At 37.2% G+C, this 24,814-nt stretch overlaps 1 protein-coding gene across 2 annotated transcripts in view; it reads right to left on the reverse strand.

Annotated features, from left to right (window-relative positions):
- Positions 1-1,218: 1,218 nt before the first annotated feature.
- The window catches only part of NDUFS4 (NADH:ubiquinone oxidoreductase subunit S4), a 121,140-nt gene continuing 97,544 nt past the window's right edge, over positions 1,219-24,814 (reverse strand). Inside the window, exon 4 of one of the 2 annotated variants that reach the window (XM_019012891.2) lies at positions 1,219-1,433. In XM_019012891.2, coding sequence (XP_018868436.1) covers positions 1,421-1,433 — 13 coding nt within the window. In that variant the 3' untranslated portion in view covers positions 1,219-1,420. The remainder of the gene's footprint in view (positions 1,434-24,814) is intronic. The other variant, NM_001279722.1, reaches the window with a different exon arrangement.

The following is a 24,814-nucleotide window of genomic DNA, read 5'->3' on the forward strand; positions in this document are numbered from 1 at the left end:
TTAGTTTATAACTTTGAAACACCAAATAACATTAAAAATCCTAAGAAATCATCTGACATTAACTCCATTAGCTATTTTTAATTATTTTCAGAACTAAAAATAGAGCACGAATTTTGAAGACAGACATAAGTTCAAGTCCCAGATTTGGCACTTAGAGCTTGCATAATTTTTTTTTAAAGATACAGGGGCTTACTCTGTTGCTCAGGCTGGAGTGCAGTGGCATGATGATAGCTCACTACAGCCTTGACCTCCTGAGGTGAAGAGATCCTCCTGCCTCAGCCTTCCAAGTAGCTGACTACACACGAATGCCACTATGCCAGGCTAATTTATTTATTTTAAAAATTATATTTATTTATATATTTTTAGAGATGGCATCTTGCTATGTTGCTCACGCTGGTCTCGAACTCCTGGCTTCAAGTGATTTTCCCACCTTAGTTTTCTGCATAGCTGGGATTACAGGCATGAGCCACAGCACATGACCTGTGTGATCTTGAGCAGGCTATTTAATCATTTTCAGCCTTGATTTTTGTCTTTTCTTTGCAAAATGGGTAAAATAATAGTTCCTGCTAATAGGGTTATTATGAGGGTTAGTATACAAAGTGTTCTTTGAATAGCCAAAAACAAAGCATGTGTTTGTTTAACTCATAATGTATGACCTAAATGATTAACAATAAAAGCATATATCTACTTAAAAAAAAAAAAAACAGTGACTATTACAAATCCCCGTGAATGAACTGATTTTTATTTTCTCTGAGTCTTAATTCCTAAGAACATGAAATCTTCACCTGAACTCCTCATAATCATGAAGTGTTGATTTCTGGGCAGAGATTACTATGAAATGCAATGCATTCAGGCTCAAAGTACCTTTGTAAATTATAAAGTTGTAATTAAATTTAATAATGACGACATAGGGGTTTAAGTTTATAAGACTGCAATGTTATCGTGTACTTCTCTACCTATGATAAAACCATTTCTAAGACAACATTTTAATAATGTTGGCTGGTGATTTATAAACCATATTAACTTGAGAATGGCTATAAAAAGCAAATATAAAACTTCAATGTTGCAGCTGATTTCAAGCATTCCTGTTAATAGATTCTAAGTACCAAGATTTCCCAGAGGTATGATCACCTCAAATCTTCTCTATATATAGGAAATTGAAACATGCTCAATTTGAGACATCAAAAAACATTTAAAATAGACACCACAAAATGTATCTGTAGTTTAAAGGTCCAATTTATTAGGAGATTAAGAGATGTATTATACATGGACTATAAATACTGCACAGCGGACTTTATTCACAGTCAAGCAGAGATAGTCAGTGCCAACCTATTTTGTGGATACTCTTGTTCTTTTGTTCCAAGAAAAGTTTGCACCATAAGACTTGGACTTGGGTTTTGGAACCTTCCTCTCTTCAATGTCATAGCTCCATCCTAGGAGGAAAAAACAAAGACAAATCCACAGAAACAGAATTAAAGAGGATACTTGAAGAGCACAGCAAGCAGAGGCTAGCTTTTATAACTTAATGTTCATTTATCATCAAGAGTATATGTCAACACATCTGAGACATATTTACTCTTTGTTCCCTTGTAATCCTCTGTGAGAAAAGGGTCCAAAAGATTGCCTGCAGATTATTTACCATATCTCAAGTTAAAGATGTAAACTATGATTCAATTTCACCTTGCTCAATTACTGATATCTATGTATTACATAAAAATTTCCATTACTCTATGTGGTTTAACATAGGCCTTTAAAATAGTTGCAATGAAGAGCGATGAACATTATAACCAACTCACTATTCTTCTAAAAGTTGGTTTCTTTACAAGAGTTTGGAACTCTTCCAAAGGGATATAGAAAAATATGTAAACGTATATATATGTACGTGTGTATGGGTGCATGTGTGTACTACATAGTTGAAGTGGACCATGAGAGGTTACTTGGTTCAATCCCCTGGACTTGGACAGGCTACTGATTAAACTCAAAAACTGATTTTCAACATTTATTTCAATGGCTATCTGCACTAATTGGACTCAGATGGGAGTACCTGATAAAGAGCGCAAATTGTTAGGCCTGACCAAAGGCCCACTAGATCAGAATCTCTGGTGGGGGCCCAGGAAACTACGCTTTATCAATTCCAGGAGATTTTTATGCATAAAAAAGTAAGGGCCGCTAATCAAAGGTGTCTGTCTATTCTCTTCTGAGTATTTATATTTTCCTTCCAAAGCCATTTCAGCATTTTGTAATTCTGAAAACTGGGTATATGTATGTCTACATTTTCTGCACTAAGTCCTATTCTTTAGTTCTCCTAAAACATGGGAAACAAATCAACATCCTCCTCCTTAAAAATATAATTAAGTCATTCTTTTATTCCCTAAGCTAGGCAACCCCTGTAACATTCACTTTTCTTCATAAAATCCATTTTCCCACACCTGTAATTTATTCTTCTCTCAGAACTTTATTCAAATAACTCACCTTGAAACATCTAATTCATGGCTGTATCATGCAGTCATGTACAAAATGTCCCAAATGTGATTATTATATAGTCTAATTAAGTGAGCTTCTTGATCTCGGTAAGTATAGTACTTTCTGCCACAGAGCTTACATTTCAATAGTCCCTTAGTTAGTATTCAGTTTTACCACAAAAGTTAAGCCTATGGAACTCAACTCATCAAAGTATACTACTGCTACTGTACACAAAGGAAAGTAACAACATTTAACAGCGTATTTTAATTTAAACTTTTAATCTACTTTATCCATAAGAGAATATTACATTCCCAACTGCTGGAACTCCATCTCCAAAGAAAGTCCAATAACTATAAGGAAATGGGGAAGCAGGAAAGCAAATGAAACATCAGAATCCAGGAGAGAAAATATTAATTTACTTGCTCAACATAACCTTACTTTCACAGAGTAGAAAATATGTTTTGAGAACTTTCTTATCCATTAAAGTTACAAAGCTATAGCTTACTTTAAGAGAATGTGGACTTATAAAGTACGTACATTAACAAGTAGTTATCTCCATTTCAAAAAATTTACTAAAGGGCATAAGAAAAGTTTGTCTTTCATAAGGTTGTCATGAGGATTAAAGTACATGTCTTGTACTTCATAAGGATGTGATAATTCATGTAAAGTGCTTAGAAAGCACCCTGACTTAACAATCATTTATTGAGTTCTATGAGAAAGGTACTTTTCCTAAAACCTTTATATGAAGTAATATTATTCCCCTGGTACAGGTGAGTAAACTGAGGCTCAGAGAGGTTAGGTAACTAGCATAAGGTCACTCAGCCAAGAAGGGGCAGAATCAGGATTTAAACACAGACGGTCAGATTCTGGAGGCTACGCCTTACCTATTATGCTACATTGTCTCTTGTGGTTTATAGTAGGCACTCAATAAATGTTAAGTATTATTTGGTCCTCAAATTTGATTCACAACTTCATAGCAACATGTCTCTATATAAATTTCCATTACATTAGAGCCCATTAAATTTGAATTTGTGTTGTTTCGGGTATAGCTAGCTATAATCTAACCTAGGAGAAAACATTTTAGATGGGGTATACAGGGGAGACCTCCCTCCCTGAGAAGTAGGCAGAGAACAGTAACTGCAAAGGCCCTGAGACAAGAGCATTCCTGGTGTACTAGGTAGCATGTTCTAGTCCCCATGCTGAGTGCTTGAAATGTATTTTTTTATTATTATTATACTAAGTTTTAGGGTACATGTGCACAATGTGCAGGTTAGTTACATATGTATACATGTGCCATGCTGGTGTGCTGCACCCATTAACTCATCATTTAGTATTAGGTATATCTCCTAAAGCTATCCCTCCCCACTCCCCCCACCCCACAACAGTCCCCAGAATGTGATGTTCCCCTTCCTGCGTCCATGTGTTCTCATTGTTCAATTCCCACCTATGAGTGAGAACATGTGGTGTTTGGTTTTTTGTCCTTGCGATAGTTTACTGAGAATGATGATTTCCAATTTCATCCATGTCCCTACAAAGCACATGAACTCATCATTTTTTATGGCTACATAGTATTCCACGGTGTATATGTGCCACTTTTTCTTAATCCAGTCTATCATTGTTGGACATTTGGATTGGTTCCAAGTCTTTGCTATTGTGAATAGTGCCGCAATAAACATACGTGTGCATGTGTCTTTATAGCAGCATGATTTATAGTCCTTTGGGTATATACCCAGTAATGGGATGGCTGGGTCAAATGGTATTTCTAGTTCTAGATCCCTGAGGAATCGCCACACTGAAATGTATTTTTATTGAAATTTTATGTACAGTTTATAGGTTGCATGGCTATAAGGAAGGCATTATAATATATATCTTAATTTTACATTAACTTAAAGGAAAAAATATCGAGAAAATAAACAGCCTAAGGTCACAGGGATAATAAGTTGCAAAACCAGGATTTTTACCAAGATGGACGTGAACACCTAAGTACTTTATTAATAAAACTGCATTTCTTTAAAAATATCCCGCAATTGCAAGTTTTATCTATTTCATTCATTTCCTTTTATTTGAAAAAATATGTTGAAAAGACTTTTAAGAATCCTGTAAAATAAATATATGTTCCCCATGTGCTCTCCCACAATTGTCAGGAAGGAAATGGTTTCTAGTGTAGATTCTGTATGTGGTTATAATGATAGCTGGAAAATTAACCCAAGACCTCCATAATCTTTTCTTGCCAAATGATAGGTAAGAAACCTAAGTTCTCTCTCCTCTTACTACCTCCCAACACACACTCTCCAGGTCAATAAAGACATTAGGAAAGAAACTGCAGAAGAAATGAGAAAGCACTCAAATATCTAGGAAATAGTAATATACACACAAACACAAACCTGATAATCACTCTCTCATTCACTCAATTACCCTTTCAGCTGCCAGGTAGAATTCTCTGTACTACATCAGATCTCAGACACAGATCTAATATCTATTCTAGTTATGGAGTTCCAAAATGTGGTCAGGGTCACTGCAATGTGAGAAGAATGAAGTTTTATACACAGGAAAGAACAACTGGTTTGGGTTTTCCCCCTGGTAACTAAGGAGTGAGCTGGCTCCTGGAATTGTGAGCCAGATTACAGTTGCTGTTGATGGTGATAACAACAATAAATAGAAGTATCATGACAGAGATTGGAATGTGGATGGGCAAAGCACCCTGTGAAAAACAAAAATACACAGAGAAGAAGCCTGCATTTGCTAATAGGATCCATCTCTATATAATTACCACACTGATCACTCATGATTGTTAGGATGTGTAGGGCAAAAAAATTTATTACCTTCCCGTTTTTCTGTGGCAAACAACTTTGTTTCCAAAGTTGCACATGCAACTGTGCTTCTCTAAACGCAAAGGAGCATATGAGGAAGTCCAATGACAATTCACAATAGAGACTAAAACTAAAGTAAGAATCCACATACATACATCTCTCTTTGGATTTTCTATTCATTATTCAGAAAACTTTTCTACTATGTAGGGCTGTCATCATAATAAAAATTTGCTGTTTTTTGAGGTACTGTTAAGAATCTGATCACATTTCCAAGCATCCTCCTCCAAGGTGTTTGTTACAGTACCTGGATGAACAAATTTACTGGTCCCACTATACTCCAATATAAAGGTTACTTGAGCAAACAATGAAGCTGAGCTAAAAAGATAAAACTCTAAGAATAACAACACTTGAAAGGACATTAAGCATGTATGCTTAAGAATGGGTAAGTTAGATGAATTATACTCATCTTTTCTACTTCCTATTTGAAACTTGTTGCTAAAAAGAATGTATTTTGCAAGAAATAAAATGTAGATATTAAATGTTTAAATTTCTATAAGAATGTCTTTTTTTAACCCTAAAATAATTTTTTTTAAAAGAAAGAGCCCAAACTTATTTTTCTGAATGGGAATATGGAAGTGAAAATACTTGCACTCTCTGAAGAATGCTTATATAAAATGAAGGCATAGTCTACAATCATAATGGTCCCATATGTTGTCCTATTGGGTACTGAAAACCAGCCCCTTGCTCTTCCCAGCTGTGCGACAGAAGAAGATCAAAGCAATGGAGTCCAAGACAGCTGCCCCAGGGATAGGTAAAGCTCCCAGTGCTGTCGTCACTTTCTAGAGGAGAGTAGCCATATGGCACAGATTTGCCACAAACCCAACTACCAGCACCTAAATGATGAGAAGCTGACTCCCTTTGCTGTCTCACACACTGAAACGCTTTCACAAAATAGTCTGAACTTTAAGCCCTAGTATCAGAGAAGTACCTTTGGAAAATGCTGTAGTAAACTTAAAATGTGATCTTTAACATCCCATGCCCAATTTCTTTTTCTGAAATATGCCAGTTTATTTTGTAGATCTCCACATTGTGAGTGGAATATTCTATTTCCTATGATATAAATGATAAAATCTTTTCAAATGCCAAAAACCCCAACCTCTGAACAAAACCAGGCCACAATTAACTTATGAATTCCACATATAAGACAGAAAAATAAAATCAATTCCATTCATTTTCATACAGAATCATTTCATTTATGGTTCAGTAATACAAAAATACAAACATCCATCAGTTCTTTTATTGCTTGTGAAATATTTTATCTCAAGTAACCTTGATTGACGTTCTGTGAAAGGTCTGTCTTCTCTAATAACCTAATCTCAAACCCTGACATGAGTTTTTGGAAGTGAACAGCTAAATGATTTTTCCTACTCTCCATTTGTACACAAAACAAGAACTACCACATAATTTGGCACAAACTGGCGTAACTGACAGTCACTTCCAACTGAAGCATGGGATCAGAAGAGCAAAGCTTTGGGAGGCCAAAGCAAGGTACACTGGTACTTGGAAGGTTTCAAGATTCTTCAGCAGGCTATGTACCCATATTATATCTGGCTGAAAGCAGAGCATAACCCTAACATATAATTTTAAGAAGGAGAAAAGAAAAATAGCTTTTTAGGAATTTCACTTTAAAAGTCTCTTTACTTTGAAATTACCAATTAGGTACATAATATGGGGGTGGGGTACAGTAGGGGGTAAATGGTTCAGAATAATGTAAAAGTATCCTAGATCTTCTATAGAAAATACTATGGAGAAATAACAGAGGTTTCGGATACACTGGCAAAGCAAGTCTTTCCATGAAATTTATATAAAGTGATTTAAACAAGCAAATAAGGTGAAAACATGAGGCACCTGAAATATCTGTTAGATCAGTAATACTCTACACCTGCTGTAGAGTATTGCCACCTCTCAAACCCCAAGTTACTGCTTTGATGTGACAGTCAACGGCTCCTTGAAATTTTATCTTTTCAAATAATATACTTGCTATGTAATATTTCTATTATTTTCAAAGCAGTAGTTGGAACTATTCAGCATTTGCCACAAAACAAACCAAGGTAGTAATCCATTACTCCAGCTTTTGTGTTCCAAAAGTATATCTGAAAATCAGTCATTAGAAATTTAGAACACATTTTTCTGGAGAAAAAAACTACACAAATAGCCAAAAACTACTCCCAGAGACTTGCAAGCTACTCATAGGGATTCTCAGAATCCTATTTAACCTATAATATACCAGGAACGTCACTAAGCTACCATATATAATTCTCTCTCGTGCTCTCGCCTCAGCAGTACTTCCCTAGCTACAGACAGGATCCAGGATTAAACATTGGGAGGAAAAAGCTATCTATCTATGAAAAAAAAAAATCTTTCGTGAATTCACCTAAAGTTTATTTGTGACTCCTAAATCAATGCCCATGGTGCTTCTGTGGTCATTTGTGACATGTGGAGAATGTCAAAAAATTTGAGTCCCGTAACATACATTTCTAAATGAGGTGAAGCAGGATAATGCTCTGCTTTCTTGTTTTAGCTCTCATACTGTAAACAAGCATACTTTTTGTGCTCTATTTAGTGCCAGTATTTTGCATTTCTGTGCTGCTTTTTGGTAATTTCACTGTTTAAAATGGTCCCCAAACACTGTGCTGAAATGTCATCTAGTGTTCCAAGAAAGCTGTGATGTGCCAATATGTGTTTCAGATAAGCTTTGTTTAGGCATGAGTTATAGTGCTGTTGGCTGTGAGTTCAATGTTGATGAATTAACTGTATTAAATAAGGTGTCTTTAAACAAAAACACATATAAAACAAGGTTATGTACTGGTCAGATGACAAACTATGTGACCAGAGGCCTGCAGGAACCTAACCATGTATATCCCAAGGGATAAGAATTCTTGCTAATTTAGTGTTTCATAGTGACTTTAAAGAACATAACTGTGAATAAGGAGAATCAACTATAATTGAGAGATACATAAAGTCTGTCCTCTCTCATAGATTTGACTCCCCTCTCAACCCAGTCCTGGAAAAATCAGTTTTGTCTCAATTTGCAACTCATCTCAACATTTCTTTACCCTACATAAATCTGTATTGTTTGACTTGTCCTTTGAACTGGTTATAACATTTGCCTGGCTCCCTTATATCAGATGAGTAAAATCCTTCAATACATGTTTATTGTATATCTATGCTAGAGTCAATGTATCTTTTTCTGGAAAATTTCTTTTAACCATTTTGGAGGTCCCCTTGAGACATCCTATAGATTTATCAATCAACCAAAGGCAGGCAAACTTCATCATCAAAGAAATGGTGTACCTTATCCTTAAGCCTGCATTCCTCTTTTCTTGGCTCTAAAAGGTGAATCCAAAGCAGTAAGAGAACTCTGCTGACTCTGACTCTGGTCTTTTGCTCTCTACTAATCTGGGGAATTGGTTTTGCAATCTGACCATCTGATGATCCCCGTAAATGGATTAATGGTTTATAGAGGTCTATTCTCTACTGGGTGAGAAAAAATGGAGAATCTAGTTTGTTAATCTATTTTGGACTCAAATCAATTAATAATTTGTACTCAGAAAAGAACAGCTCTTTGGTATTTCATCATTTTGTATTATTAATTCATGGCTGAAAGTTTAGAACTGAAGTTATAAACTCTGTGTGACTGTATGTCTATCAATGTCTGTATAGAGAAAAGCCTTATTGTGCGTGTAGATTAAGGCTTTTCTACCTTCAGGTGGCACTGATTAATTAGATTATAAAGTCTTTTTAGGGAACTCTGGGCCTGGCGCAGTGGCTCACGCCTGTAATCCCAGCACTTTGGGAGGCCAAGGCGGGCGGATCACGAGGTCAGGAAATCGAGACCATCCTGGCTAACAAGGTGAAACCCCATCTCTACTAAAAATACAAAAAATTAGCTGGTTGTGGTGGCGGGTGCCTGTAGTCCCAGCTCCTCGGGAGGCTGAGGCTGGAGAATGGCATGAACCCGGGAGGCAGAGCTTGCAGTGAGCTGAGATCACAGCCACTGCACTTCAGCCTGGGTGACAGAGTGAGACTCCGCCTCAAAAAAAAAAAAAAAAAAAAAAAAAAGGAACTCTGTTCTGATTAGCTTATAGAGAAAAATAAGTGATTATGTAAATTGAATAATCTTAAAATTTTCAGAGAAGAAAATGGAACTTCTAATCTTTTCAGTGTGCTAGAAATTATTTTAAGCTACAAGTACTTTTTAAGAGTACTTAAAAAGTACTCTTAGAGCAACTAACAAACATTTTGAGACTTCAAGTTCATATCGTGTAGGTAAATCTTGACAAACAAGACTAATAATTTTGGTTTAATAAAACAGCAAGGTTTTCTCTGGTTTATCAATGTCAAATATATAAACAGACTTTTATTCCACTTGCGTATTTTTTTAATTATACATGTTTACTGATCAAATAAGCCAAAATTACTTGTTTAATGTTTAGTCATGAAAAAATGTAAACTTACAATTAACCAGATTGATTCATTATTGACAATTTTATTTCAACAATAATTATGTTTTGTAATATGTCACCTTCAAAATTAATTTCCAAGATCGTCAGGTAATTAATAGATATTTATTAGATATCCAGATCTCTTTTTTTTTAATTATTTTTTAAGGCTAGTGGAGTGAAGCTGTGGGAGTGGAAAACGAATAATGATATCTGTAACCGGTTGTGATCAATTAGTTGTGAACCCTAGATCTCTTCTAAGTAAGATAGAATACTAATCCATTGATAATGATAGGGTTCAGGACATGCTACCCTAAAATAATGGCACCTTGGCATTTGAAGAAACAGAGAAGGAAGGCCACTCTGACCTCCTCCCACCCTTGTACCTTGAAGTGGACCATAAAATAATTCTCTGGCCTTCCCGTGGAAGAAGTCATAAGACACTCATGTGCCCTATCACCCAGAGGCAAGGAATATCACAGAGGGATGGACTTAAGAGAAGAATCTGAACAAACAGGCCTAGCTAAGTTCTCTCTAGCTTATTACTATTGGATCATACCTTCTTTATCCAGTCATATTTCCACACACAATATACTTTTTCTTCAAATTTAGCATAAAATACACAAGTATTCCTGTTTCTTTGGGTTTTCATTTCTAAAGCGTCCTGTATCACATAAAACTTACATTAAATAAATATGTGCTTTTCTATTTTTAACTGTCTTTTATTATAGGAGACGAACCTATGTGATGGGTGAGAAAAGACATCTTTTCTCCACTATAATTACTAGGCAAAATTTTAAATTTATAAACTCTTGCTACTTATTTTCATATGCTACAGAGAGGCTGTATCTCTGAGTTGGTTAATGAATATGTTCATTTTTGCCACCTGGAGAAGTTGGAGTATAAGGAATGCATATAGCTATAGAAAGTTGTGTATTTATGAGATCTGCTAGTCTACTAAAATGCTGACGTGTAACCATTTTCAATTCTCCATCTCCCAGTTTCTCTATGGAATCAGTCACTTTGGTTAAAAGATACACATAAATGAAACTGGTATAGGAGAAATGGTGGCATAGAGGCAAAACTCTGCAATGCAAGGTTATGAGATGTGTTTTTGTTTATTAAAGGAAAAAGAATAGTTATGTCCTCAAGTAAAGTGACTGATTGTGCCAGAAAGAGAAAGAGAATGTCTTACCATTGTAAGAGCTAAGGTTCTTTTTTTTTACCATCATATTACCTTCTATATTTAAGTTTTACTGTGACTTTGCAATGAGTGGCCACATATCATTTCTCAGGTACCTGTGATTCTATATCTAACTGTTCACATCTCCGGACAACTTTTGATATTTACCTTCCCACAACTGAATCCTAAATGTAAAATAAAACTTTCAGGATATCATTGCACCTAGAATTATCTTTGAGATTCCCTAGAGGGCCTCTGGAAAATCACAAAGATATATTCTTTCATTTTGTGAAAAGAGAGGTGCTAAAAAATAATTAGGTTTATTTTATATGCTATTATTAACAAGCTACTTGAGAACAGTTGTCAACTATGAGAAAAGTTGTCAATGCAGAAAAGATGTTTAGCCATCCCAAGGTTAAATTTCATGGGTAAAGTGTTATTAACCAAAATTGTATGCTATATGGTAAGTTCCTGGGGAATTATCAACGCCTTCACTGCTCAAGATGTGTTCTATTTACCTGAGTCCTTGTACTGCTTTGCCCAGCAAATAATTACAGTATAGTTTATCAGTCATAATTTGTTATTTTTAAAAATATTAACTTGGTTGCATCTTTACTTCTATAGTTTAAATCTTGCATCTTCTAGGCCAGTAAATGTCAACTGGAAATCAATGTCACTTATCTGAGTTTTATTAATATACCGATATTTAGGCCATACTCCAGACTTACTGAATCTTTTTACTAGATTTTAAATCTAGTGGCAAGTTCTTGGTGTGGTTTCCTAGCTCAAGAGACTTCAAAGAAGTCCAATCAGAGATTGCTTGTAAAAACTTTCACCAAAGCATACAAGAAAGCATATATGACAAATTAACACTTGCTACACCTATGTAAATAATAAGGCTAAATATCATACCAGTGTTATTTTGTGATCACAAATAATCTCTTGCTGAGATTATTTCCTAATCAAAATGGAGAAGGAATAGAAAAAAAAAACTTTATTTCAATGGAAAATTGTGCATTGTCTCTGGCACACCCTTCCCCTTCTAGATTATCAGATTTTAGATCAGTTCCTTATCTTTTAGCTACTTGGCAACTCTTTTTAGGTTGTACACAACTGATACACATGTAATTTCTGTCCTGTGTTCTACTTAATAGACCTCCCCCACCAAAACCCAATTTTGTCTCTATTTGCAATTCACTACGTTTCTTTATTTCACATGAATTAGTGCTGTTTTGACTTTTACTCTGAACTGGTTGTAACATCTGCCTTGTTCCCTTATATGAGTAAAATAAATTTTTACTTGCATTTTATACCTATATGAAAGTCATGATTCTTGCCTTTGTTTTGAAAGTTTTTTTGTTTTGTTTTGTTTTTTTAAAAGATATATGGATGTGAGGTTGAGACCCTCATAAGAGGTTACGTTAGGTGGAAGCCCAGACCTTACTGATGTTGTTCACTTCTGGGATAATTCTAAGTACTAAGCTACATCTCCAATTATTTCTTTCTTTATTTTCCTGGATCCAGGGCCAGACCTGTTTCCTTCCGTGCTTCTACCTTCTATTACTTCAGAGGCGGGTTTTCCACCCCAATAGACCCACTATGAACAGAATGCAGTTTCACAGCTTGTCCTCCGCCCTCCTATTCCTGAAAGAAACCTTCCTTTATTTTGAGAATTTCAAAGAGTTTTTATAGCTAACAATGAGAAAAACACAGGGGGTAAAATGACATACTAGACAAAAGTCACAAAGTTTCAAATCAGATCAAACGGGGGAAAAAAGGCCATTTCTGGTTTTCATTAGCATGTAAATGGTAGTAGATTCTAGTCTTCCACCATCCAAATTTTCCACAGCTGTCCACCTCCTCTCTCCATGATGTAGCTTCCTCCACCCCCCATCCTTCTACCCCATCACTTATTACATAACACAAGGAAAGACAGACAAAAGCCACATGGGTGAGAAAGGTGGGTCTTTTTAGTACACAAAGAACTGAAGTGAGGTTCATCTACATTTCAGAGGAAACCCCAGATGATATTCGTCTCTTTACAAAGAAACGTTATCATTAAAGAGTTCCTTTGGAATAGATGCTGAGCTTAAGATGTTTAGGATGAGGCCCTAAGTTTAAGGCTAAAAGAATCAGGGGTATTTATATTTGCTTTGTGTGTCAGTATGTTTGGGGACATGGTAGTGGGAACAGGGAGAAAATGAAGTCATAGGGAGCATTCAGTCTTTTCTTCTTTTCCACTCCCCAATTTCAGAACACCAGCCTTCCATAAGAAGTGAGGTAAAGAAGAGAGAGCTATGCAAAAAAGATATAAGCTGAGGGGACAGCTGCAGAAATTATCAATAGCAGGAGAAAGAGAACTTCTTTTCATCTCAAAAACGAGAGTAGAGTATTCTTATATAAAAAGATGAGCCTGCATAATACCTTATTTGGTTAACAACTGAAAACAGATGATTAATGGGGGAACTTGTGTACTTATAGACATACTATAGGTATATAGTACATCCCTATACTATTATCCCTCCCTATTATCTCTACTATAAAGATACTACAGAAACTTATAGCATCTCCAGAGTATACTATATGGAGTATATATATTATCTCTCTATATAGAGATACTATATAGATAGTAGAGTATAAATAATATATAGCCTAGAGATACTCTATAGTCTATTCCATACATCTATATAGTAAAGAGATACTATAGTATCTCTATACTATACTCTAGAGGTACTATAGGGACACTATAGTATCTCTGTAGAGACCTACAGTATCTCTTTATTATTTTATAAGTAACATAAGAGTTTCTACATATCCTTAATTCATTCTAGGTAAGAGTACCTGAAGAATAGAACTGTATTTCTTAATAAGTATTCTATTTGAACTTTTCCAAGTTGGATATGAGTTTCCTGTTTCTCATATTTACTATAGGAATTATTTAATGAACTATTTACATAGAATATATATATATATATAAAATGTATACCCTGTATATTGCTAAATATATCAGTGCTGTTCAGTAGAAATATGTGAGCCATACATAAGTTTCTAGTAGCCACATTAAATAAAAGGAAATATGTAAAATTAATTTTTATAATATTTTACTTAGTCCAGTGTTTCTAGATTATCACTTCATGTAATAAAAATTGAGATACTTTTTTTTTCATACTAAGTCTTTGAAATTCAGTGTGCATTTTACACTTATGGCACATCTAAATTCGAATTAAACACATATCAAGAGCTAAAATCACATGTGGCCAGTGGCTACCATATTGGATAGTGTAGATCTAGATTATTATTTTTTAAGATCTACTAGCATCATAGTACCAGGAAAACCATTGGACTTGGAATCTAGAAGGTTAGGTGCTGTCAGGAGCAATGTGATTGATCTGGGGCTTATTTTCTTAACTTCTCTAGGTCTCGATATCCTATCAGAGGGAGAGTTTAGAATAAATAACATGCAGTTTGGAAGCAATTCAAATATTATGAAATAATCATTTTGTTTCAATACACTTCAGGATGCTAATCCTTAATAAACTCAGGATAAACTCCAAATTAACTTGACAGGAAAACATTCATAAGTTTTATTTTACAAACACACTAAAATATAAGACATTGTTAATCATCCTACTATAGCTTTCTTTCTTCAGGTTTCTAATTACAGGGAATTAACAGATCAACAGTTCTTCTAAAAAAAGAACAAGTCACCAAATTAAGGTGATTTACAGAAAAGTTTAAAGCATAATCTGGAGAATCATTTACAACATTACTAAATTTGCTGTTAAAATTCACCAATATTTATTGAGCACATTAAAAGATAAACAGGACTTGTCTTCCCTGGTAAATTCTTATAATCCAATAGGCAGGATAAAATATTACAGTTTGAGTGTAAGAACTATGCCTTATTTATCCCCAGAGCCTAGCCATACAGCGCTGACATACAATAGGGTGTGTTCAACATGCTTCTGACTGAGTGCAGTACAAAAAAGGTAAAAGAGAAAACCATACTATAAGAGCTGCAAGAAAGGAACAAATTATTGTGAAAGTTAAAAGGAAGAAAGAGGAGTTCATCCAGTAGTAGACGGAAGGTGGAAGTGAAGGAGGGGAATAAGAAAAGGGATCAAGAAATGAGACAGCATATGAAATGAAGACTAGGTTGGAGTTTCATAGGCAGGGATAAGAATGAGAACAGTATTAATGAGGTTGTAGAGGGAGGAAGGTGTATAGTAGGTTTGGAATGTAAGGGCAGAAAGTAAGAGTTGGAACACAGACAAAACTTGTTAGTGCTTTGGTAGTAAGTTTGTGCCTATATTGTGAAGAACTTTGAATTATCAGTTGAGGAATTTGTCTATTAAACACAGACTCTTGAAGATGTTTGAATAAAGGGTATTTTGGGACTTACACAAATGTCACAGTATTGAGGCAGTATACGTAACAGTTTAGACTAGAGGTCACCTAAAATTTTCTGTAAAGGGCCAAGTAGTAATTATTTTTAGGCTCTGGGGCCATATAGTCTCTATTACAACTACTTTTCTACCACTGTAGCCAAAAAGCAGTCATAGACTATATATAAATGAATAAACATGACTGTTCAAATAAAACTTGTTCACCTCCTTGTATGTGTCCCCGTTACTTAATGTGACATAATGTCTCTAAACCTCAGTTGCCTTGAACAATTAAATGGAGATAACTGTTCCTGCTTCACAGAGTTACTAAATGAGAATGAAAAGCACTTAGCATAGTGCCTGGCTCATGATTTAGTGTTTGTTACTTTCTGTAGTGACAATACTTATTACCCGAGTCTCAAAATATAATTAGAGGGCATTAAATATGTTTTGTAAGGCTGGGTGCAGTGGCTTACACCTGTAATTGCAGCACTTTGGGAGGCCAAGGCAGGTGGATCACCTGAGGTCAGGAGTTCGAGGCCAGCCTGGCCAACAGGGTAAAACCCTGTCTCTACTTTAAAAAAAAAAAAAAAAAAATTAGCTGGGCATGCTGGTGCATGCCTGTAGTCCAGGAAGCTGAGGCAGGAGAATCGCTTGAACCTGGGAGGTGGAGGTTGCAGTGAGCCAAGATCATGCCACTGCACTCCAGCCTGGGTGACAGAGTGAGACTCTGTCTCCAGCCCCCCACCCCCCCCAAAAAAAAGGTTTTCCAGAAAGCAACTGAATCTGAAAATCTTACTCCCCTTGATGTATTGATTTTCTACAATCTTTAGTGTCAAGGGAAACCATGCTCATGACTTCTCTTTTTATTTGACATTTAAAAGGGAAATGAAAAAACTAAGGAGATAACAGGTAGGCTTTTATCTTCAGAATAGTCCCTGAATTGATATACAAATAATCAACTGTATCTCAAATACAATTGATAACAAATTGTATTTGATAACTGATATACAAATCAAATAACTGTCAAAAGCTAATATACTTTTAGGCTGCATTAATATAAAATACAATTTGATAAGTGATACATAAATCATCTTTTGTGTAGGTATGTGGCAGTTTTACCCTAACTTCCTATTTCTAGATACTACTGAAAGGCAAGCATTAATGCCCATAAACATATAATCTTTGTCATATTTTACTATTAACACAGAATCAGCTGTATTAACAAAAACCCATTTCCCCCTATACAGCATATGAGTAAGGCACTGGGCTAGATAGCAAAGAAATAAAGACGAACTAGCCCATGGGCTTTAACATCCTTAAGTCTATAGTTTTTGGACATCACCCAATCCAACTTCTCATTTCAAAGATGAAGAAATATGCTTCTAAAAGGCTAAGTGTAGTGAAGCATGACTTGTTCAAGTTCTCCTGTGATGTAGACCACTGTGGAATGAGAATCTTAGTTACCAGCCTCTTAATCCAGTAGTCTTTACATATTAGTGCATCTGAACCTTTTTTTTTTAAATGCCTTAACTTATCAGAACATCGGTTCACTCAACCTTCAACAGCACTAGCTGACAACAAATGATTTTAGCTGTGGGGATAGGGAGGATCCATTTGCATGTCCTTCACTACTATTTACCTACCCAAGAGGGGCAAGTCAGAAGGAAGGGGATGCTGTGGAATTTGGAAAAGATCCCCCACCTCCACCTTTTTTTTTTTTTTTTTTTTTTTTGAGACAGAGTTTTTGCTCTTGTTGCCCAGGCTGGAGTGCAATGGCACGATCTCAGCTCACTGCAACCTCTGCCTCCCGGGTTCAAGCGATTCTCCTGCCTCAGCCTCCTGAGTAGCTGGGATTACAGGCATGTGCCACCATGCCCGGCTAATTTTGTATTTTTAGTAGAGACGGGGGTTCTCCATGTTGGTCAGGCTGATCTCAAACTCCAGACCTCAGGTGATCCACCCACCTCAGCCTCCCAAAGTGCTGGGATTACAGGCGTGAGCCACCGCACCTGGCCTCCCCACCTCCACTTCTGTAATGCTTCAATGGTGTTTATTTAGATCTTGCTTCCACTGTAGCTGAAGAAACAGGATTTATCTATTTAAGGACATAGAATGCTACATGTTAAATAAATAAGGCAGATCATAAGTACTATAGCAAAATCAAGAGTGGAATAATCATTGAGGACTTTCCCAGGAGAGGAGAATGGTTTCAAATTCTTGAGTAAAGAAATATGTTTCTTTCTATTTATTTATTTATTTATTTATTATTTTTTGAGACTGAGTCTCACCCTGTCACACAGGATGGAGTGTAGTGGTATGATCTCAGCTCACTGCAACCTCCACCTTGTGAGTTCAAGTGATTCTCCTGTCTCAGCCTCTTGAGTAGCCGGGACTACAGGCACGCACCACCACATCCAGCTAATTTGTGTATTTTTAGTAGAACCAGGGTTTTGCTGTTGGCCAGGCTTGTCCCCAACTCCTGACCTCAAGTGATCCACCCACCTCAACCTCCCAAAGCACTGGGATTACAGGCATGAGCCACTGTGCCCAGTCAGAGAAATATATTTTAGAAAGTCATTTATTCCACCAGATACTGAGTGTCCATTATATGTCAGGTTTTGTGCTAGGTGCTAGGCACATAGCAGTGACCAAGATAGGACATAGTTCTGCTATCTTAAAGGTTAAAATTCCTGATTCACTGTTAGCCTACAACTTTATGTCACTAACCACAAGGCTTTTTAAAGTTACACTTTCTATAGACTTTGATAGTGTTCCTCAATTTTCTTTCCCTGGGAGGTAGAAGTCAGATAGAAAGGCACTTGATTTTAATAGGAACAGTGGTGAGCTCACACTGGCAATTCACATGGCAACTGTAGTCATGCAGTCCTTGTGACCACTTAGAGAAAGACTAACCAGGGATTTAAATATTTAATTAGATTTCCTGTTATTAAACTCACATGACAGACTTCAAATGAATAATTTTCAAAGTGTCAGACATGAAATATGATAGGCTGAAAAGATAAAAAAATTAATGGAACTGTTTTTCATAACTATGTTACAGTTCACAAAGAGAGTAATGTTATTTTAAGTCAAAATAGTATTTTAAAAGACCACTTTTGAAAACAGTTATGTAATTAAGAAATTTGGAACTTGCCAAGAAAGTATAAGTAAGGAATTGCACTTAAGAACCTCTTTTTAAAAAGTTTTTAAAGGTCTATTAAGAGTTAAGGTGGAGCCAAGATGGTGGAATAGGAACAGCTCCAGTCTACAGCTCCCAGCGTAAGCGACGCAAAAGACGGGTGATTTCTGCATTTCCAACTGAGGTACCGGGTTCATCTCACTGGGGAGTGTCAGATAGTGGGTGCAGACAGTGGGTGGAGCACACCGAGTGTGAGCCGAAGCAGGGTGAGGCATCGCCTCACCCAGGAAGCGCACGGGGTCAGGGAATTCCCTTTCCTAGTCAAAGAAAGGGGTGACAGATGGCACCTGGAAAATCGGGTCACTCCCACCCTAACACTGTGCTTTTCCAACGGTCTTAGCAAACGGCACACCAGGAGATTATATCCCGCACCTGGCTCGGAGGGTCCTATGCCCACAGAGCCTCGCTCACTGCTAGCACAGAAGTCTGAGATCAAACTGAAAGGCATCAGTGAGGCTGGGGGAGGGGCGTCCACCATTGCCAAGGCTTGACTAGGTAAACAAAGCAGCCAGGAAGCTCGAACTGGGTGGAGCCCAGCGCAGCTCAAGAAGGCCTGCCTGCCTCTGTAGACTCCACCTCTGGGGGCAGGGCATAGCCAAACAAAAGGCAACAGAAACCTCTGCAGACTTAAATGTCCCTGTCTGACAGCTTTGAAGAGTAGTGGTTCTCCTAGCAGGCAGCTGGAGATCTGAGAACGGACAGACTGCCTCCTCAAGTGGGTCCCTGACCCCTGAGTAGCCTAACTGGGAGGCACCCCCCAGTAGGGTCACACTGACACCTCACACGGCCAGGTACTCCTCTGAGACAAAGCTTCCAGAGGAACGATCAAGCAGCAACATTTGCTGTTCACCAATATCCGCTATTCTGCAGCCTCCGCTGCTGATACCCAGGCAAACAGGGTCTGGAGTGGACCTCCAGCTAACTCCAACAGACCTGCAGCTGAGGGTCCTGACTTTTAGAAGGAAAACAAACAAACAGAAAGGACATCCACACCAAAACCCCATCTGTATGTCACCATCATCAAAGACCAAAGGTAGATAAAACCACAAAGATGGGGAAAAAACAGAGCAGACATACTGGAAACTCTAAAAATCAGAGCGCTTCTCCTCCTCCAAAGGAACGCAGCTCTGCACCAGCAATGGAACAAAGCTGGATGGAGAATGACTTTGACGAGTTGACAGAAGAAGGCTTCAGACGATCAAACTACTCCGAGCTAAAGGAGGAAGTTTGAAACCATGGCAAAGAAGTTAAAAACCTTGAAAAAAAATTAGACGAATGGCTAACTAGAATAACCAATGCAGAGAAGTCCTTAAAGGACCTGATGGAGCTGAAAACCACGGAACAAGAACTACGTGACAAATACACAAGCCTCAGTAGCCGATTTGATCAAATGGAAGAAAGGGTATCAGTGAGGCAAGATCAAATGAATGAAATGAAGCAAGAAGAGAAGTTTAGAGAAAAAAGAATAAAAAGAAACGAACAAAGCCTCCAACAAATATGGGACTATGTGAAAAGACCAAATCTACATCTGATTGGTGTACCTGAAAGTGATGGGGAGAATGGAAGAAAGTTGGAAAACACTCTGCAGGATATTATCCAGGAGAACTTCCCCAATCTAGCAAGGCAGTCCAATATTCAAATGCAGGAAATACAGAGAACACCACAAAGATACTCCTCAAGAAGAGCAACTCCAAGACACATAATTGTCAGATTCACCAAAGTTGAAATGAAGGAAAAAATGTTAAGGGCAGCAAGAGAGAAAGGTCGGGTTACCCACAAAGGGAAGCCCATCAGACTAACAGCTGATCTCTTGGCAAAAACTCTACAAGCCAGAAGAGAGTGGGGGCCAATATTCAACATTCTTAAAGAAAAGAATTTTCAACCCAGAATTTCATATCCAGCCAAACTAAGCTTCATAAGTGAAGGAGAAATAATACAGACAAGCAAATGCTAAGAGATTTTGCCACCACCAGGCCTGCCCTAAAAGAGCTCTTGAAGGAAGCACTACACATGGAAAGGAACAACAAGTACCAGCCACTGCAAACACATGATAAATTGTAAAGACCATCGAGGCTAGGAAGAAACTGCATCAACTATTGAGCAAAATAACCAGCTAACATCATAATGAGAGGGTCAAATTCACACATAACAATATTAACCTTAAATGTAAATGGGCTAAATGCTCCAATTAAAAGATACAGACTGGTAAACTGGATAAAGAGTGAAGACCCATCAGTGTCCTGTATTCAGGAAACCCATCTCATGTGCAGAGACACACATAGGCTCAAAATAAAGGGATGGAGGAAGATCTACCAAGCAAATGGAAAACAAAAAAAGGCAAGGGTTGCAATCCTAGTCTCTGATAAAACAGACTTTAAACCAGCAAAGATCAAAAGAGACAAAGAAGGCCATTACATAATGGTAAAGGTATCAATTCAATGAGAAGAGCTAACTATCCTAAATATATATGCACCCAATACAGGAGCACCCAGATTCATAAAGCAAGTCCTGAGTGACCTACAAAGAGACTTAGACTCCCACACAATAATAATGGGAGACTTTAACACCCCACTGTCACCATTAGACAGATCAACGAGACAGGAAGTTAACAAGGATACCCAGGAATTGAACTCAGCTCTGCACCAAGCAAACCTAATAGACATCTATAGAACTCTCCACCCCAAATCAACAGAATCTACATTTTTTTCAACACCACACCACACCTGTTCCAAAATTGACCACATAGTTGGAAGTAAAGCACTCCTCAGCAAATGTAAAAGAACAGAAATTATAACAAATTATAACAAACTGTCTCTCAGACCACAGTGCAATCAAATTAGAACTCAGGATTAAGAAACTCACCAAAACCGCTCAACTACATGGAAACTGAACAACCTGCTCCTGAATGACTACTGAGTACATAATGAAATGAAGGCAGAAATAAAGATGTTCTTTGAAACCAACGAGAACAAAGACACAACATACCAGAATCTCTGGGACACATTCAAAGCAGTGTGTAGAGGGAAATTTATAGCACTAAATGCCCACAAGAGAAAGCAGGAAAGATCTAAAATTGACACCCTAACATCACAATTAAAAGAACTACAGAAGCAAGAGGAAACACATTCAAAAAGCTAGCAGAAGGCAAGAAATAACTAAGATCAGGGCAGAACTGATCTTAGTTACCACCAGAGAATACTATAAACACCTCTATGCAAATAAATTAGAAAATCTAGAAGAAATGGATAAATTCCTGGACACATACACCCTCCCAAGACTAAACCAGGAAGAAGCTGAATCTCTAAATAGACCAATAACAGGCTCTGAAGTTGAGGCAATAATTAATAGATTACCAACCAAAAAAAGTCCAGGACCAGATGGATTCACAGCCTAATTCTACCAGAGGTACAAGGAGGAGCTGGTACTATTCCTTCTGAAACTATTCCAATCAATAGAAAAAGAGGGAATCCTCCCTAACACATTTTATGAGGCCAGCATCATCCTGATACCAAAGCCTGGCAGAGACACAACAAAAAAAAGAGAATTTTAGACCAATATCCCTGATGAACATCGATGCAAAAATCCTCAATAAAATACTGGCAAACCGAATCCAGCAGCACATCAAAAAGCTTATCCACCATCATCAAGTGGGCTTCATCCCTGGGATGCAAGGCTGGTTCAACATACACAAAATAAACGTAATCCAGCATATAAACAGAACCAACAACAAAAACCACATGATTATCTGAACAGATGCAGAAAAGGCCTTTGACAAAATTCAACAACACTTCATGCTAAAAACTCTCAATAAATTAGGTATTGATGGGACATATCTCAAAATAATAAGAGCTATCTGTGACAAACCCACAGCCAATATCATACTGAATGGGCAAGAACTGGAAACATTCCCTTTGAAAACTGGCACAAGACAGGGATGCCCTCTCTCACCACTCCTATTCAACACAGTGTTGGAAGTTCTGGCCAGGGCAATCAGGCAGGAGAAGGAAATAAAGGATATTCAATTAGGAAAAGAGGAAGTCAAATTGTCCCTGTTTGCAGATGACATGACTGTATATCCAGAAAACCCCATCATCTCAGCCCAAAATCTCCTTAAGCTGATAGGCAACTTCAGCAAAGTCTCAGGATATAAAATCCATGCGCAAAAACCACAAGCATTCTTATACACCAATAACAGACAAACAGACAGCCAAATCATGAGTGAACTCCCATTCACAATTGCTTCAAAGAGAATAAAATACCTAGGAATCCAACTTACAAGGGACTTCATGAAGGACCTCTTCAAGGAGAACTACAAACCACTGCTCAATGAAATAAAAGCGGATACAAACAAATGGAAGAACATTCCATGCTCATGGGTAGGAAGAATCAATATCGTGAAAATGGCCATACTGCCCAAGGTAATTTATAGATTCAATGCCATTCCCATCAAGCTACCAATGACTTTCTTCACAGAATTGGAAAAAACTACTTTAAAGTTAATATGGAACCAAAAAAGAGCCCGCATTGCCAAGTCAATCCTAAGCAAAAAGAACAAAGCTGGAGGCATCAAGCTACCTGACTTCAAACTACACTACAAGGCTACAGTAACCAAAATAGCATGGTACTGGCACCAAAAAGGAGATATACACCAATAGAACAGAACAGAGCCCTCAGAAATAATGCCGCATATCTACAAGTATCTGATCTTTGACAAACCTGACAAAAACAAGCAATGGGGAAAGGATTCCCTATTTAAGAAATGGTGCTGGGAAAACTGGCTAGCCATATGTAGAAAGCTGAAACTGGATCCCTTCCTTACACCTTATACAAAAATTAATTCAAGATAGATTAAAGACTTAAACGTTAGACCTAAAACCATAAAAACCCTAGAAGAAAACCTAGGCAATACCATTCAGGACATAGGCATGGGCAAGGACTTCATGTCTAAAACACCAAAAGCAATGGCAACAAAAGCCAGAATTGACAAATGGGATCTAATTAAACTAAAGAGTTTCTGCACAGCAAAATAAACTACCATCAGAGTGAACAGGCAACCTACAGAATGGGAGAAAATTTTTGCAATCTGGTCATCTGACAAAGGGCTAATATCCAGAATCTACAATGAACTCAAACAAATTTACAAGAAAAAAACAACCTCATCAACAAGTGGGTGAAGGATATGAACAGACACTTCTCAAAAGAAGACATTTATGCAGCCAAAAGACACATGAAAAAATGCTCATCATCACTGGCCATCAGAGAAATGCAAATTAAAACCACAATGAGATACTATCTCACACCAGTTAGAATGGCGATCATTAAAAAGTCAGGAAACAACAGGTGCTGGAGAGGATGTGGAGAAAAAGGAACACTTTTACACTGTCGGTGGGACTGCAAACTAGTTCAACCATTGTGGAAGTCAGTGTGGCAATTCCTCAGGCATCTAGTACTAGAAATACCATTTGACCCAGCAATCCCATTACTGGGTATATACCCAAAGGATTATAAATCATGCTGCTGTAAAGACACATGCACACATATATTTATTGCGGCACTATTCACAATAGCAAAGACTTGGAATCAAGCCAAATGTCCCACAATGATAGACTGGATTAAGAAAATGTGGCACATATACACCATGGAATATTATGCAGCCATAAAAAAGGATGAGTTCATGTCCTTTGTAGGGACATGGATGAAGCTGGAAACCATCATTCTCAGCAAACTATCGCAAGGACAAAAAAACCAAACACCGCATGTTCTCACTCATAGATGGGAATTGAACAATGAGAACACACGGACACAGGAAGGGGAACATCACACTCCGGGGCCTGTTGTGGGGTGGGGAGAGGGACAGCATTAGGAGATATACCTAATGTTAAATGAAGAGTTAATCGGTGCAGCACACCAACATGGCACATGTATACATGTATACATGTGTAGCAAACCTGCATGTTGTGCACACGTACCCTAAAACTTAAATAAAAAAAAGTCTATTAATAACAGAATAGGGTATACTTATATACTATCATATAGTATTTGTCAGACGCTAGTCTCTAAACACTTTTATTAACTCATTTAATCCCCACAGCAATTCTCATTGCACGTATGAGGAAACAGAAGTATAAAGTCATACAGGTAGTGACATACAGATTCAAAGGCAGATAGGTTGACTTCAGACTTTTAATCATAAGCTATACAATACTAAGTGAAAAAGAAAAGCAAATATGTTAGATTATAACCTTTATAGTGCTTTCACATTTGTATTT

This window comes from Gorilla gorilla, chromosome 19 (assembly GCF_029281585.2).
Source record: "Gorilla gorilla gorilla isolate KB3781 chromosome 19, NHGRI_mGorGor1-v2.1_pri, whole genome shotgun sequence".
NCBI classification, from domain to species: domain Eukaryota; kingdom Metazoa; phylum Chordata; class Mammalia; order Primates; family Hominidae; genus Gorilla; species Gorilla gorilla.